This window comes from Lissotriton helveticus, chromosome 6 (genome assembly GCF_964261635.1).
Source record: "Lissotriton helveticus chromosome 6, aLisHel1.1, whole genome shotgun sequence".
Classification (NCBI taxonomy): domain Eukaryota; kingdom Metazoa; phylum Chordata; class Amphibia; order Caudata; family Salamandridae; genus Lissotriton; species Lissotriton helveticus.
Genome location: NC_136067.1, coordinates 2,042,891,095 through 2,042,907,496, shown reverse-complemented (window position 1 = coordinate 2,042,907,496; position 16,402 = coordinate 2,042,891,095). Strand labels below are relative to the sequence as shown.

The following is a 16,402-nucleotide window of genomic DNA, read 5'->3' as shown; positions in this document are numbered from 1 at the left end:
AACCGGCAGGATTCTTACGGGGGTCAGGTAAGGTCTGCTTAAGAGCCAAGACCTCTGCTCTTTTCCAAGGGACATGTACCCATACTCGCTGAAAATGAGCCGGTACACCCTGAATACCCTGATTAACATTAGCAACAACTTCCTCTCTCCATACTGGAGGAACTTCTCTCATGGGATACTGCTTCACTTTCCTCCTAATAGAGGAATCAGGTTCGTACAATGTCTGAGGCGGTGATCTAGACCTAAAAACAAGTATCGTCTCCACGGCATCTGTAACATCAGATTCCACTATCGTCCCTTTAGCTAATTCGGACTGAACATCAAGCACTTCCTGCGGAATCGGACCCAACTCATTATCTTCCCATTCCTGACGGAGAAAAGTACACATTACATCAAAAACATACCCTTGCTTAGGCGGCTCCCACTGAAAAAAAACATCCATAACTGCTGGCAAATTATACCTAGAAGCATTTAAAATCCATCTACGAGCCAACAAATCCAACACTGTCCGTTCCTCAGAACTAGGAAGCTGACTACGACTCTGCTTACGTTCCGAGACAGGGGTCATATTCAGTGACCCAAACAATTGAGACAACAGATTAACAACAGTCTCAGTCATTCGTTTTCGAGCAGAAGGAGAAGAAGCAGACATAAGAACAGGAGAATAAGTATTTTGAGGCAAAAGAGGTGTATGAACAAGAACAGTGGGAGTCGAAGACGCAGAAGTAGAAGGCAAAGGAGTTTGAGGCAAAGCTGGTAGCAAAGCTGGCGACCCTAGAGTGGGTTGCGCAGTAGGAGACAAAACCATCTGTGGAGCACCGGGTGCCTGAAAAACAGCAGGAGGTTGAACAACAAAGGGTGGAACAACCGGGGGTAATGGGGGCACAGTAGCACCCTGTACATAAGGGGGTGGCAATCTCAGTAAATGAGAGATCAAAGGATCTTTTTCAAGATCTTCAATTACTTTCGGAGGAGAAGGCGGCAAGGCCGGATAACATTTATCAATGGCCATACAACATTGTCTATCTGAGACTTCACTCGCACGCTCTTCTCCATCTTCCCTAAACTGCCTAGCAGCTTGTAGTACTGACATATTCTTATCTTTCCTATCTCTCTTTGCTTGCTTAATTTCTCGCTGTTTGGCTTCCTTTCGCCAAAGGCGGAAAGAGTCAAACATTGCTGGCCGGGCTTTCTTCTTAAATAGCGCAACTTCCAGATTATCTAAAATATTTAATTCAAAACTACCATGTTGGGGCCATCGTAAAACACCATCTTTTTTTGTATAGCGGACCCATACTTCATTATAAGTAATAGGACCCACTCCGTGTTTTGAATAGAGCTCATAAGTTGGAGTTCCAACCGGAGGTATCGGACACGAATCCTTCAATCGGGAATCCCTGTTACAACCACAAGTAAACCATTTCCTAATTCTGCTAAGACCAGGCATCTTATAGCTCACTAATCAAGCTTCAAACTTCAAGGGGTTATCAACTATCGATACACTCGTAAATATACGAGCCCCTCGGCTTCGATTATTGCAACAACCGAATCAAACAAAACCAAGAACCAAAACAAAATCGTGGGAGCGACCCACTTATACTTAACCAAAATATCTGTCACGCCACCAGAAGACCGTCTATCGTCTCGCTTTACAAAGGATCAATCAAGGGTCCAAGACAGGGCGACAGTCAGGGCAGCAGTCCTTCGTAGCCGTTGGAAAGCGGGAAGCCTCGCAGAAAAGACCTTCGGTCCACGTCGACATGCAGGGGTCAATGAAGTGGCGACCTTCCTCCAGAATTTCCTCACGTGGCTCCTCACGATCCTCAGGCTTGGACTGGTACCGCTGAAGTCGCCCCACGTTGGGCGCCAACTGAAGAACCGGGTTTTCTTAGAACCCAGCGGTGCCAGGGACACGCCCAAAGTCTTCGGGTTTTCCTGTCTTGGCAAACAGAGACACAGAATACTTCTAGGTGGCGTCAAAGATCATATTTATTAGCTGCAGCTAGTAACAGTAAACCAAGCAATACAACACGGTGTACAACTCAGGAAACTGCTCAATTTTCATAGAGCAAGACATCCCTTTTTATACACCATATTCTCATCATAAATGTACACCCACTGCGCAAAATTCTGACCAATAGGACACATTTTCTAACTGAGTATCACATTAACAAAAACCCAATTTACAGTAACCCAACCCAAAAGTTAATTATTAGGGCTGTCCCAAATTCAATTTCCACAAGCCGGACAAACCCATAATTGAAAGCACTACCCATGTAATGAAAAGTCGTAAGGAAAGAAACAATTCAGATGCTGATTAGGATAAGATATGTGCAAGGAAACTAAAAGTTAACGATATCCTGAACATTGATTGGCAATTTTACACAAGAATCAAACTTAAGGGAAATTGGTTTTGCGAGGTCAGTTTCAGGTGAAGAGGTCAGTTTCTCTGCAATTTACTCACAAGTCAGAAAAGGGCCTGTTAATGCATACATGAACAATGAGGCCAATGCAACTTTGTTCATTCGGTTACCTCCACGGCCTACGTGAGGGCAACACAAAAATGGTGTCACGAACAACTCAAACAAAATGGAGTCTGGTTCGAAATCACGGAACCTCACTTTGAGGTGGCAGACTTCAATAAGGACCATGTTTCCCATTGTGACATACTCAGTGATAGTGCAAAAATGGCAGACATTTGTTCCATTTTGGCTTAATAAGACAATAATTTGTGCATTTTATAGATTATTTCTAGGTTTCATATGGAGTGTTACTGGTATAGAGAAATTGCCTGTAATGCTCTCAATATGTACTGAAATCCCATGGCTGTCTAAATACCTGAAGTCCCCAAGCTACTTGAGTTGCATAATAGGGGGAGTATGTTCACCTGTAAGACGAAAAGTGCTCATTGGGTGAACTGCTGAAACATACCCAAGAAAGGTAACATGTCCGAGGTAGCGTCTTCCAGGAGCCCATGTCATAGGTCCCCAACAGTATGACGGGGCAGGATGCGTTGTTTTTTATTCTTCCTTGTCTCGCATTGCACCCCTAACTCACTGTCGCCCATTTTCACTGTATGCAAAAATGGGTGAGCTCATGGGTCTTCTCCCCAAAAGATGAGGAGCCGGAATCATAGAACAAATAAGTGTCCAAATGTGAAAAGGAGAAATAGGCTTCTGGCCAAATGTGCAATTTCCACCATGAGGTTATTGCACAACGTTATTATGTGCAAAATGTCCACAATGCAAAAGGCATTAAAGCTCATTAATATGCATGTAAATACAGCACTTGATTGGCAGGAGCTGCACATGTGTACAAAAGGACCATGTCATTGGGCCTTCTGCTCCTGAATTAGTTTGTGCTATTATAAGCATTTTCCATACAGGTAAACACAACTTAATCCATACATGTAAACACAACACGATCCATGCATGTACACACAACATAAGCCATACATGTAAACACAACTTAATCAATACATGTAAACACAACACGATCCATACATGTAAACACAACATAATCCATACATGTAAACACAACATGATCCATACAGGTGAACACAATATGATCCATACATGTAAACACAACATGGTCCATACAGGTAAACACACCACGATCCATACATGTAAACACAACTCGATCCATGCATGTAAACACAACATAATCCATACATTTAAACACAACTTAATCAATACATGTAAACACACCACGATCCATACATGTAAACACAACATAATCCATACATGTAAACACAACATGATCCATACAGGTGAACACAACATGATCCATACAGGTGAACACAACATGAGCCATAAAGGTGAACACAGCATTATCCATACATGTAAACACAACATGATCCATACAGGTGAACACAACATGGTCCATACAGGTGAACACAACATGAGCCATAAAGGTGAACACAACATGATCCATATATGTAAACACAACATGATTCATACAGGTACACACAACATGATCCATACATGTAAACACAACCAAATCCATACATGTAAACACAGCATGATCCATACATGTAAACACAACATGATCCATACAGGTGAACACAACTTGAGCCATACAGGTGAACACAACATGATCCATGCAGGTGAACACAACATGAGCCATACAGGTGAACACAACATGATACATACACGGAAAAACAACATGATTCATACAGGTAAACACAACATGATCCACACGTAAACACAACATGATCCATACATGTAAACACAACCAAATCTATACATGTAAACACAACATGATCTTTACAGGCAAACACAACATGATTCATACAGGTTAACACAACATGATCCATACATGTAAACACAACATAATCCATACATGTAAACACAACATGATCCATACAGGTGAACACAACATGATCCATACATGTAAACACAACATGATCCATACAGGTGAACACAACATGATCCATACAGGTGAACACAACATGATCCACACAGGTGAACACAACATAATCCATACATGTAAACACAACATAATCCATACATGTAAACACAACATGATCCATACAGGTGAACACAACATGATCCATACAGGTGAACACAACATGAGCCATACAGGTGAACACAACATGATCCATACAGGTAAACACAACATAATCCATACATGTAAACACAACATGATCCATACAGGTGAACACAACATGAACCATACACGTGAACACAACATGATCCATGCAGGTGAACACAACATGATCCATGCAGGTGAGCACAACATGATCCACACGTAAACACAACATAATCAATACAGGTGAATACAACATTATCCAAGCAGATGAACACAACATGATCCATACAGGTAAACACAACATAATCCATACATGTAAACACAACATGATCCATACAGGTGAACACAGCATGATCCATACAGGTGAACACAACATGATCCATACAGGTGAACACAACATGATCCATACAGGTGAACACAACATGATCCATGCAGGTGAGCACAACATGATCCATACGTAAACACAACATTATCCAAGCAGATGAACACAACATGATCCATACAGGTAAACACAACATAATCCATACATGTAAACACAACATGATCCATACAGGTGAACACAACATGATCCATACAGGTGAACACAACATGATCCATACAGGTGAACACAACATGATCCATGCAGGTGAACACAACATGATCCATGCAGGTGAACACAACATGATCCATACAGGTGAACACAACATGATCCATGCAGGTGAACACAACATGAGCCATACAGGTGAACACAACATGATCCATACAGGTGAACACAACATGATCCATGCAGGTGAACACAACATGATCCATGCAGGTGAACACAACATGATCCATGCAGGTGAACACAACATGATCCATACAGGTGAACACAACATGATCCATGCAGGTGAACACAACATGATCCATACAGGTGAACACAACATGATCCATACGTAAACACAACATGATCCATGCATGTAAACACAACATGATCCATACAGGTGAGCACAACATGATCCACACGTAAACACAACATGATCCATGAATGTAAACACAACATGATCCATACAGGTGAGCACAACATGATCCACACGTAAACACAACATGATCCATGCAGATGAACACAACATGAGACAAAGAGTCATGGGGCATGTAAGTGAAGAAGAAAGCAGGGTGACATTGTTGCAGCATTTATATAGGTTTTCGAAGAAATGCTTAAATTCAGTATTGATCGACAGTAGCATTTATGCTTTGGACAATACTCTTTATGTGCATAGGCAGATATGCTTTGGTGTTTGTAGTGGCAAAATGTCTGATTGGAGGGAACTTGACAAGGGCAGAGAAATCAATGTACAGTTAGATTTTTTTCCGCTACAGTTATGTCTTTCTTAATTATTAACTTATTTCATGCTACTACAAGGATGAAGCTTGTTGCACTCTGAGGATGTTTATCGTAGGGGCACCGGTGAAATGATCTGATGAGTTTTCAGGTGCATGAAATGCTCTTACAACCATCAGTTTAAGGGTTATTGATGGCTGCTAGGTTTCTGGACTTGATACAGCCGGATATGTTTATATTGGTTAAGTTTATTCGAATCTAAGTCATTGAGTTGCAAGTTTGTTTTTGTTTTGATTTGCCATAACTTAGATTATTATGATCAGAATGACTCCTTACTACTTTTCTGTGTCCATCATTATGTTATCAGTTTGAAGGCATCAGGCACTGAAGCCCTTTTTTCAATACATTTACGACTCAGGTTGGAATTGAAGCAGTTGCTCCCACTGTGTGAATCAAAAATCATTCTACGGACCTGGTTTCTTTCCTGTCTGTCTCTCTTCCTTCTTGGCCTTTCTCTACCTCTGTCTCTTTTTCACATGCAGGTATTACAGCTCGAACTTCCTGCCCCTTTCATGTTACCATCTTGCGAGGAAGCTTTGTCCGTGGGCTCTTTTAAGATAGTTTAGAAGGCAGAGGGCGGGCCCACGAGACAGCCTATCAGGGGCACAAGTGAACTGTCAGTGAGAACTGTCAGTGAGAAAGGAAGGATAGACACCATTTATACATCGTGTGATCCTGGGCCACCGTGCAGGCTGGTGAGGGATGACCTTGTCTGAAGGTCATTGTTTTAGTGAGGGGTTGTGGTTTGACTGTGGGCTTGAGGGCAGAGAGTAGGTTATATTTGGGGCGGTTCTCTGGTCCTAGAGCTCATAAAGTGAGATGTTCTGCCGGATATCGCTGGCGAGAGTTGTCAATACCAGATAGTCCAGCAAAGCATGAAGGTTGGGCCTTGGACTAAACTCCCTACGGCCAAGTTGTGCTTCGCTCAGTGTGCTTTGCACATGGTGTGTTTGTAGTGTTCTGTTCACGGAGTCTGGGACGGGGTCCTTTGGTTTGGGGGTTCACTCCTACGGCGTGGTCCAGCGTTGCACCATATGCCAGGCTGCATAGGGAGCCTGCTTAGGACATGGGTCCTTACCTTGCCACGTCTTACCTCAGGTGATGCACAGAGTTTCTCTGAGATACGGATGGGCACAACACGGTGTCTGTGTGAAGGATCTTGTATTGTGCCTCACGGTGCACACATTGCGTGAGTATGTCATCACAAGCCTTGATGAACCCTCCCTTGGTAGACGTGTCTCTCACCATCATGCCCATGATGGGAGCCGCCACCATATTCTACACCGATGGTGTCCACGCACCGGACGCCGTGGGACTCACACTTCTCACTCTGTCCTTTTCTTTTCCAGCAGTGACATCCACAAGACGACGACATACAGGGCCATCGGAGACGTGACCTGCATCACCATGACGAGAGAGTAAGTCTGTCGCTGCCGCCTGATGATGCTTGGCTGAGCCAATGGCGTGCTCTGACAGAAGCTGGGTACCACCTCCCAGGAGGACCTTCTGAAGAAGGGACTAATGTCAGACTTCGCCTCAGAGGCTGGGAGCAGGGCGGGTATCAAGACATGTATCTGTGATCAGGAAGGGTTGGCAAGATCATTCATCCGCAAGACAAAGCACTTTATTGCTGTGAACTCACTATTTGAAGATCCGGACCAATAACAGGCAGTGTCCAGCCTTCCCAAGGTTGTGATGAAGCAGACCAGGCATTCAGGACCATAGCTCCCACAATGTGCTTTTTGGCCTCAAGGAGCTCCTGCAGCTGAAATCTGCTGTCTTTCATTTGCTGATGTTGAATATTACGTAGTAAAAAAACCCCACATAAACACCTAGGGGCAGATTTATGAAGGCCTTGCGCCGCCGGTGCGTCACTTTTTCCCATGTTAAAAATTACGCACCGGCGGCGCAAGGCCTTCATAAATCTGCCCCTTAGTCTATATGGCCGGGCTGTTGCCTTCGTTGTGAACACAGCTCCTGAGCTCTTTTTCTATTGTTGTTAATTAGTGCACTTCCAAGTGAAAGGCTACGTTTTGCTTTTTTAGAACCGAGAAGTACCAGTTTCCATGTGCAGTAACCCGGGTTCCTGCATTCCGTTCTTGCATACTGTACATTTTGACACCATAGTAAATTCTCTGATTTGACCGCTCTCATTTCACGATATGACGCGGTTATGTTATGCTGTGGTACAGTGCAGTGGTGTTACAGCATGAGACCTTCCTGTGGGCTGTTTGAAGATATGACACAGTTGTGTTATGCTGTGGTACAGTGCAGTGGTGTTACAGCATGAGACCTTCCTGTGGGCTGTTTGAAGATATGACGCAGTTGTGTTATGCTGTGGTACAGTGCAGCGGTGTTACAGCATGAGACCTTCCTGTGGGCTGTTTGAAGATATGACGCAGTTGTGTTATGCTGTGGTACAGTGCAGCGGTGTTACAGCATGAGACCTTCCTGTGGGCTGTTTGAAGATATGACGCAGTTGTGTTATGCTGTGGTACAGTGCAGCGGTGTTACAGCATGAGACCTTCCTGTGGGCTGTTTGAAGATATGACGCAGTTGTGTTATGCTGTGGTACAGTGCAGTGGTGTTACAGCATGAGACCTTCCTGTGGGCTGTTTGAAGATATGACGCAGTTGTGTTATGCTGTGGTACAGTGCAGTGGTGTTACAGCATGAGACCTTCCTGGGCTGTTTGAAGATATGACGCAGTTGTGTTTGTCGTGTATTTCTATAGGTTCTGATTCGATCCCCCTATTCCTGACCCTATTCTGGTTAAACTTACTAGCTAGTTAACTAACAGTCAGCCCATGAGGCAAGAAATCCCCCATGATGCAGATACCGTTATCTGACGCAGTCACACTACGGCACAGGAACGTGTTATCTGATTAGGTCATAACGCTTGAGATCTAATTAGACAAGCGACATTCCTCCAGCCCCTGATAAGGCATACGACGTTCTCATAACAAATCAAACCTATGACAACCTGGATAATCCGTGCGGCCATTGTTTTGATTTCACAGAGAACTTTAGTAAAGAATGTGCTAACGAGCAAGTCGTATGACATCTTTATTGACGTACCTATGTCCATCCTTACGTCAATCTCGGCACCTTTAAGGTATAAATATTGCCGACCTTGCCCTATGCAAACACACGCGTGGTGACAAGACGGAGCAGCCATACTTGCCGAAGCCGAGAGCAGAAGCAGACCCCGCAGGCAGCAGCCCCGCCTTCCTGACGCGCTGAGAGACGCGCTGCTATCTCAAGCCGAGAGACCCAGCACCGGCGCTTCTGGGCAGCCCTCGCAGGCAGCCTGGAATATCGAGAGCAGAGAAAGAGATACCATTCCTCATTCATCCTAAATTCCAGGTACAGAACTGAATAACCCCTCCTAGAGAATTCTTTAGTTATTCACTTGGCAAAAACAAACTTAAACTAAACTGTAACTTTCTATTCCCGCCCACGCATTAGACTTAGGTCAGGTACACGGGGTAGGCGTATTTAGAAACACCAGTTGAGTACGTTTAGTCAAATGTATATGTGTATGTAAATATATTTTAATCATTTTAAACATCATATGGCTCAGAAACCATATCAATGTTTTTACAGTATTATTTTATACTATTGCTTCTAATGTATGCACTTTACTTAACTATAAGTATTGCAATAATATCGATCCATTTCTCTTGTACGAGAAAAGAGACTGATCAATAAATAACATCTTTTATTGAACACGCCCGTCTCTTCCTTTTCTCTACATTCTGATGAGACTAAGAATGCACGTACTGACTGAGTAAAATAATTGCCTTGTGCTCACACGACTCTCGAGATTGACTCTTGATTAGGGGAGAGCAAAGTTGTCATGTTCTATGGTTGTCAGAAACTAAATCCCTTCTTGTCTAATCAGGGGAGTTAATCCTTCCTTGAACATTCGAGAAAGTTTCTAGCGAACTCTGAGCTTAGCTGGCAAACCCAAAAATTAAGTCTAGTATCGACAGTAGTAGACCTAGTTAACGTCTGGCCTAGGCCTTTACTGCTGTAGGCACTATTCCAATGCGCAGAGCCTATTGGGAAAATAGGAGCTACACTACATGGCGCCCAACGTGTTTGGAAAGGGCGATAAAACTAACGTAAGACATTTAGAGTAACTCAGTCGTGCTTTCTCACTCAGACCCCTTTTCCCAAATACTCCAAAGACGTCTGGAGTGGGTGAAAGGTTATTATATCCTCCAAAACCTCGCAGGAGGGAACTCCTATGTATGGTTCTTGGTCTAGTCAACGTTGAAGGATAAAACAGTTCCAAAATATTGTGCATCTAATCTCTGTTTCCATAAAGAAACCTGATCTGCAAACAAAAATAATACCATCCTGTCAGTAAAATGGGAGACAGCGATGGAGAAAGAGAGGCAATTAGATTAGCTACTGAAATAGCAGATGCTGATGCTACCATGCAAGCAGCAGACGCGGATATAATACTTATTCCGGTCATTAAAAGGAGATCTATAACCTTAAAACTTATAGAAAATGGACTGACACCTAGAGGTGGCACAGTCATATTCGTAATTGAGGCACACGAATATCGGCAGACAGAGGTATACTATACATGGATACATTTTCCAGCAGCAAATGCTGTAACAAAGTACTTCCACTATTACAAAGTAGAGGAACCTCCTGAAACGTACACTCCTTTCGAGGAGGTGGAAGTACCACTCAAATTCCAAGAGCATTTGCTCTTATTTGATGGCGCCCTAATACATAACAATCACATTACAAGGCTCGGTCCTTTAGGAAGACCAGGAGCAACGTGGCCGGTCCTAGCCGGATACACACCACATCCAGACATCGAAAGAATGCCTGCAGCAGAGCTATTAATACAGCTAAAACAACTACTAAAAATTCATAGACAATTAGTTCAGTATGTAATGCGGACTTCAACAATTCAGCCAGCGATTAAAATTCCACAGCTGACCCCTCACCAGGGGAACACAAATAAAATCACACCACAGAACATCCAATCCTGCCTAGGTAAAGTTCCAGCTAAACGGGAACAAATACCATTCTGGTTGGCACAGAAAATTACCCAAATAGAGGCGGTGTTTCCTGACACCACCCCATTAGAAAAACACAGGATTCTGACTATATGTCTCCCAATGGGAATCGCACCACACATTGAGGACTGTGACACTTGGGGTACAGTCTTTGCTTCCATCTATACAAAAACGCACGGTGTTCCATCCATTTCGGTGATACCAGATGTGCTAAAACAAATTCAAGATGAATACGGTCCAGAACCTGCTTTAACTCTTGGTATGAAATTACTGAAAGACTTCAAGCAGGTCTCGGCTATATTACTAGCCAACATAAAGGGTGAAGCAGCAAACGTGGCGATCCGCCAGAGGTTAAAAGAGACAGATATAGCAGACCAACCAGCTGAAATTGCCAGAATCATAGAAAAATCCTATGAAGAACTAGGCAGAGATAGTCTAGGTGGAATACCAGTAAAACCGCAACTGACTACAAGTCCAGAAAAAATATTTTTTAATAATAATTCACCAAAAAAGAACTGGGATGGAAATAAACAATCCAATCCTAAAGAAAAGAAATTCCAGTCCAGAGGAAGGTCTCCTAGGCGAAGAGAGAAATCTCCGAACCCGAGACAAAGGTCACCTCAGAGTGAACCCTCTGGGAATAGATATAACCTTAGAAATAGGGATAATATTAAAAAACCTGATAGATATCAAGACATTGATACACGTCCCTCTCAATCTTTTCAGAATTCCTCGCAGAAATCGGAAAGAAGAGGACGATCAGAAGAGCACGCCAAGTCCAAAGACAAGGAACCTGCTCAACTGAAAAAGAAATCACAATTTCCAAAAAAGAAGGTAGCCAGTATCAAGGTAGTTAACAATGCCGAGAATACTGAGGACACAACTGAAAAACGGAGAATGGGCTCAGACAATGCTAGACAGCGCAGCAGAGGTGAGCATAGCTCGCAAAGTCCTTATGAATCATCTGGAGACAGTGGACACGAATGAATACCTTCAAGTGGAAACTGCAGATACCAGAGTTAGCAAGCCCCACAAAATATACGAGATAACATTACGTATAGAGGGAGATAAGACTAGGAAAATAAGGGGACTATTTTGGGATAACCTATCCAAGGGCTATGACATCCTTCTAGCTGAAAAAGACTGGCCACCAGAGTTTGTCAGGGAGTGCCCTCATGGCGAAGAAGTAATTATGCCTGCCTTCTCGAATCAAATACCGATTCATAAAAAATATACACTTGCTAGAAAGTGGGCAGTGGCCTTAGCACCTGCTTTATATAAAAATCATGTAGGATGGGATGAGGATTCTCCTCCTCACAAAGTCCAGTTAAAATCACAACCTACTGCACAAAGGCAGTACCCAATTAAGCAAGAAGCTAAAAAACAAGTAAATGAAATACTAGATCAGCTAGAATACCAAGGGGTGATTGAAACTTGCACCTCACAAATGAACAATCCTTTATTTCCGGTCTCCAAACCAGACAATTCGTACCGTCTAGTTTTGGATTACCGACACCTTAACACATGTTGCAAAACTTTTGCAGTGCAAAACTCACACAGTGCTGCACTAATGAATAACATAGTGCGCAAAAAATACAAAACAACCTTGGACATCTCCAACGGATTCTTTTGTCAAAACATAGCACCAGAGAGCAGATATTTAACTGCATTCTCAGTAAATGGCACTCAAAAACAATTCTGTCGGTTAGCCCAGGGGTACAAGAACAGCCCGGGGGTATTCTCAGCGAGAGTAACAGAATTACTACAACTATATGATGATGAAGCATTATCTTATGTCGATGACATTTACTTAACAGATGATGACTTGGAAACTCACTTGAAAAGAGTGAACACCATAATACTTGGTTTCGCTGCAGAGGGTTACAAATTCAACTTCAAAAAGTCCAGAATTGCCCATCTGAAAATCCAGTACGGAGGATATGAATTATCAAGTATTGCCTGGTTAACAGTCTTTTAAGAACTAGAAGAATTAAAAAATCTAAAATATGAAAAAACGTATCCTCTGCCAATCGACATTCTGCCTCTACGACATTACGCCTGTGTAATCTATACAGACGGACATGCTCAACCCTCCGTTTGGGGAGAACATGCATACAATCCCACATGTGAGATTACAAAAGAAGTGTGGCACGGAGGTAAACTAAGACCTCTATTAACAAAATCACACTCAGTAGAAACTAATTCAGAACTACAAACTGAAATATTAGCTTTGAAAATGGCGCTAGATAATGCGGATCGCGAATTCCCGACACTTATAGTGTCAGATTCATATTTCTGCGTCAAAGCATATAACAAGGATTTGCAGACCTGGATTCAGAACGATTACAAAGATGACACGGATGCACCAATAAAGCAGAGACTGCTCTGGGAACAGGTAGCTCTTTTGAAAAAAGAACTACCAAAGACTCACGTGACACACTCACTGAGTCACCAGCGTGATGGCGTTCACGTTGTAGGGAATTCATTGGCTGAAACAGCCGCAGCGGCAGCCAGTAAACCGGCTCCCATAGATCGAAAAAAGCGTACATTAAAATACATTGACGGCGAAACATTGCTGGCAGTAAAAACGTCATCAAAAGGCGACTGCTCGGCGTTACCGATCAACTATCCACTCAATTACACATACATCATAGATGCAAACTCCATTCCTTTTGCTCGAATCCCTGGAGTGGGGGATAGAGTGATTCCAAACATGGACAGGAGAAACTTGTTAATCGCAGACGCACACATGGGCGAGGGTCTCAGACACCTTAAATTAAAGGATTCTCTGGAAGAATTACAATCACGGTACTGGTGGCCAGGCATGAGCCTGCACTACACCATGTTTGTAAAAAACTGCCCAAACTGCAACAGAGATCGCAGTGGGGAGAGAAGCAGTTTAATACCTCGTCGTATCAAGGCAGATAACATCACCACTAAAAAGAATGGCTTGCGATTAACATATACAGGCTAGTTCCCACTTATAATGTAGATCCACAACACTCGGCTGACGTCCGGACTGTTATACAAGATTTGCGAGTCTAAATGGCATATACGCTAAGAGCATGCTACGTTCGACCAATTTTTTTTCCTTTTCTCAGGCAATCCAGCCTGGGGGGGGAAAGAATGGCCAAATGAGCACAGCCCAGCGGGAATCTTCTCACTTCCTTCCTGAGGGTATGGGATGGTGTAAAGAAAAAACCAAGACAGAAAGCAATCTATAATAGAAAGGATATTAGGTTCGGGAGCTGGGTGGGTCAAACATCTAATAAGTGTCCAACGTAGTCTTAATAACTTGCCAAGAAATTCTCTGAAGGGATTCAGTCCGTACGAATTATTATTCGGAACTAGGATGTTGATCTCTGACCTTGATAGTCAGACTTCAGTGGTAACAGAAAAAAGCTTTGATGTCAAAGACCGTTTGGCTATTTTGCAGGACTTAAACAAAACAAGAAAAGACCTGAGCAACATACAGTTGAAAGAACAGCCAACGACCACTGAAGAATCACCACCTGTCCCAGCAAGACCTGTCTGGATTCCAAAAGTCGGGGATCTAGTCAGGGAGAAGATCGCGGTAAAGAAGGAATTTGGGCCTTCTTACAGAAAAGCAGTTCCTGTCTTGTCTGTCAACGGGACAAGATCAGTTGTACTACCGCCACTTGCTGGAAAAAAGGAGAACCGAGTTGTATCCATCGACCTGGTAAAACCACAACATGTGGCCGATAACAAACAGTAGGCCAAGTGGACTCCCAATAAGTAGCAGAACACCAAGGTTTGCTACCAGTACAGAGGTCCTATCAAAGAGGCTCATCACATTCGAAACGCCTACGGAAGAACAACAAGGACTATGCAACAATGCAATAGAACTTAGACCTCTGAAAACCCAAATAAAGACATTTAGCAGAGACACACCAATCTATACAGAAGTACCAAGTGAAAATGCGAGAAACAAAAATCCTGAACCAATTGGAACAATTGACAGAACTGCATCCGGTTACTTCATCAACTTCGATGATTCCTCTGACGGCTTCAGCGAACAAAAGACACAGCCATCATCAAAATCCTTTAAAGACAAAGCTAAGGAATTTTTGAAACAACTGAAAGAAACATATCTAGTTTCTCCATGGATTGAATTTTGGGTGGGTTTTGGTGCATTTATCCTCATACTTTGGCTCATCATGGTATTTACCTTGGGACGCTTCATTGAGGGAAAATATGCTAAAATGGACACAGCAAGTCAGAACATCAACTTGGTCCTCAAACCACACACATCTTCACACGTCGAGAAAAGAGAACTTTCTTCAGAACTTTCTTCAGCCAACTTCACAGCAATTCCAATATCTGGTGGGGTAGCCTGGGACAACACTGACTATGAAATTTATGGTCCGGTCGAGATCCTGAAATATCCACACCAAATCAAGATCTCCTTGAGTGACTTTGCAAAACCAAACTCATTTGCTGATGATTGGGACTTTGAAAGTATAAACAATATGATGTCTGACTTAGTAATGTCTGCTAAATTTACAAAACATGATTATTTGCAGGGTTCTACAAATTATGACAGCATGTACTGCTATAACCATTATGGTAACCATTTCTTGCATAAATCTGCACAACCTAGAAATGTTTTAAATTTTAATCAATGGGAACATTGTGCTACACCTCCAAAAGGGAGCTCTAGAACCGTGTATGGCAAATATTCATATTTTTCAGGTTTTAACATAACTAATGCTGAAACATTTTATTACAAATTGTCAAACAAGACAGGGATGAAAACCATGATAACCAACACAAAATTGATATATTCAGATTCTTTCTTTGAAAAAATGAATACTTTTGGATTTGATTATTGGGACAAACATGTTGATTTGAAAAGTGTTTGGGGCACAAAAGAATGGCAAGTACAGGGTATAGAAGCTTTGTTTAGAGCCTGCATGATCCCAGAACAAATGATATTTTTAAATGACACCGTTCAACAAACCACCTGTCTTGGCTTAGCCAAAATCAAAGATTTAAATAACCTGTCTATTCCAAAGCCAACAATGTTTAGCAATAACTCTGAAACAGATGAAGAAATAGACATAAACCATATACTTAACCAAAACAGAACACATCCTCATTGGAAACAATGGTTGATCTGGCCCACAGATACAAATAACTGTCAAGATAGATTCCTGAATAAAACACAGGGTTTCAAAATGACCAGGCCAGACCCTAGATATCCCCAAAGACATCACCCAGGGATAATAACAACCTACAGTGTGGGCAAATTATGCCTTCAATGGCTACAAACTTCCACACTGCCTGAAATTAAGCAACACCTAACTTTACTTACTGATGGTGCTGACTTGCGTGATTTCATAATGGGACCACGCAAACAGCGTCAAAAGCGTTTCATAGCAGCCTCTGTATATGCAGCATACAATGAGGCCTGGAAGGTTACTCAAATTGAAACAGCAGAAAGAATACGG

The 16,402-nt window shown here is 42.6% G+C and overlaps 1 protein-coding gene across 1 annotated transcript in view; it reads left to right on the top strand.

The window, feature by feature from the left end:
* Positions 1-16,402, top strand: part of LOC144762010 (cGMP-dependent protein kinase 2-like) — a 243,369-nt gene that overhangs the window by 134,150 nt on the left and 92,817 nt on the right. The window contains exon 10 of the mRNA XM_078647174.1: positions 7,237-7,305. Within this exon, the coding sequence (XP_078503300.1) occupies positions 7,237-7,305 (69 nt within the window). The remainder of the gene's footprint in view (positions 1-7,236; positions 7,306-16,402) is intronic.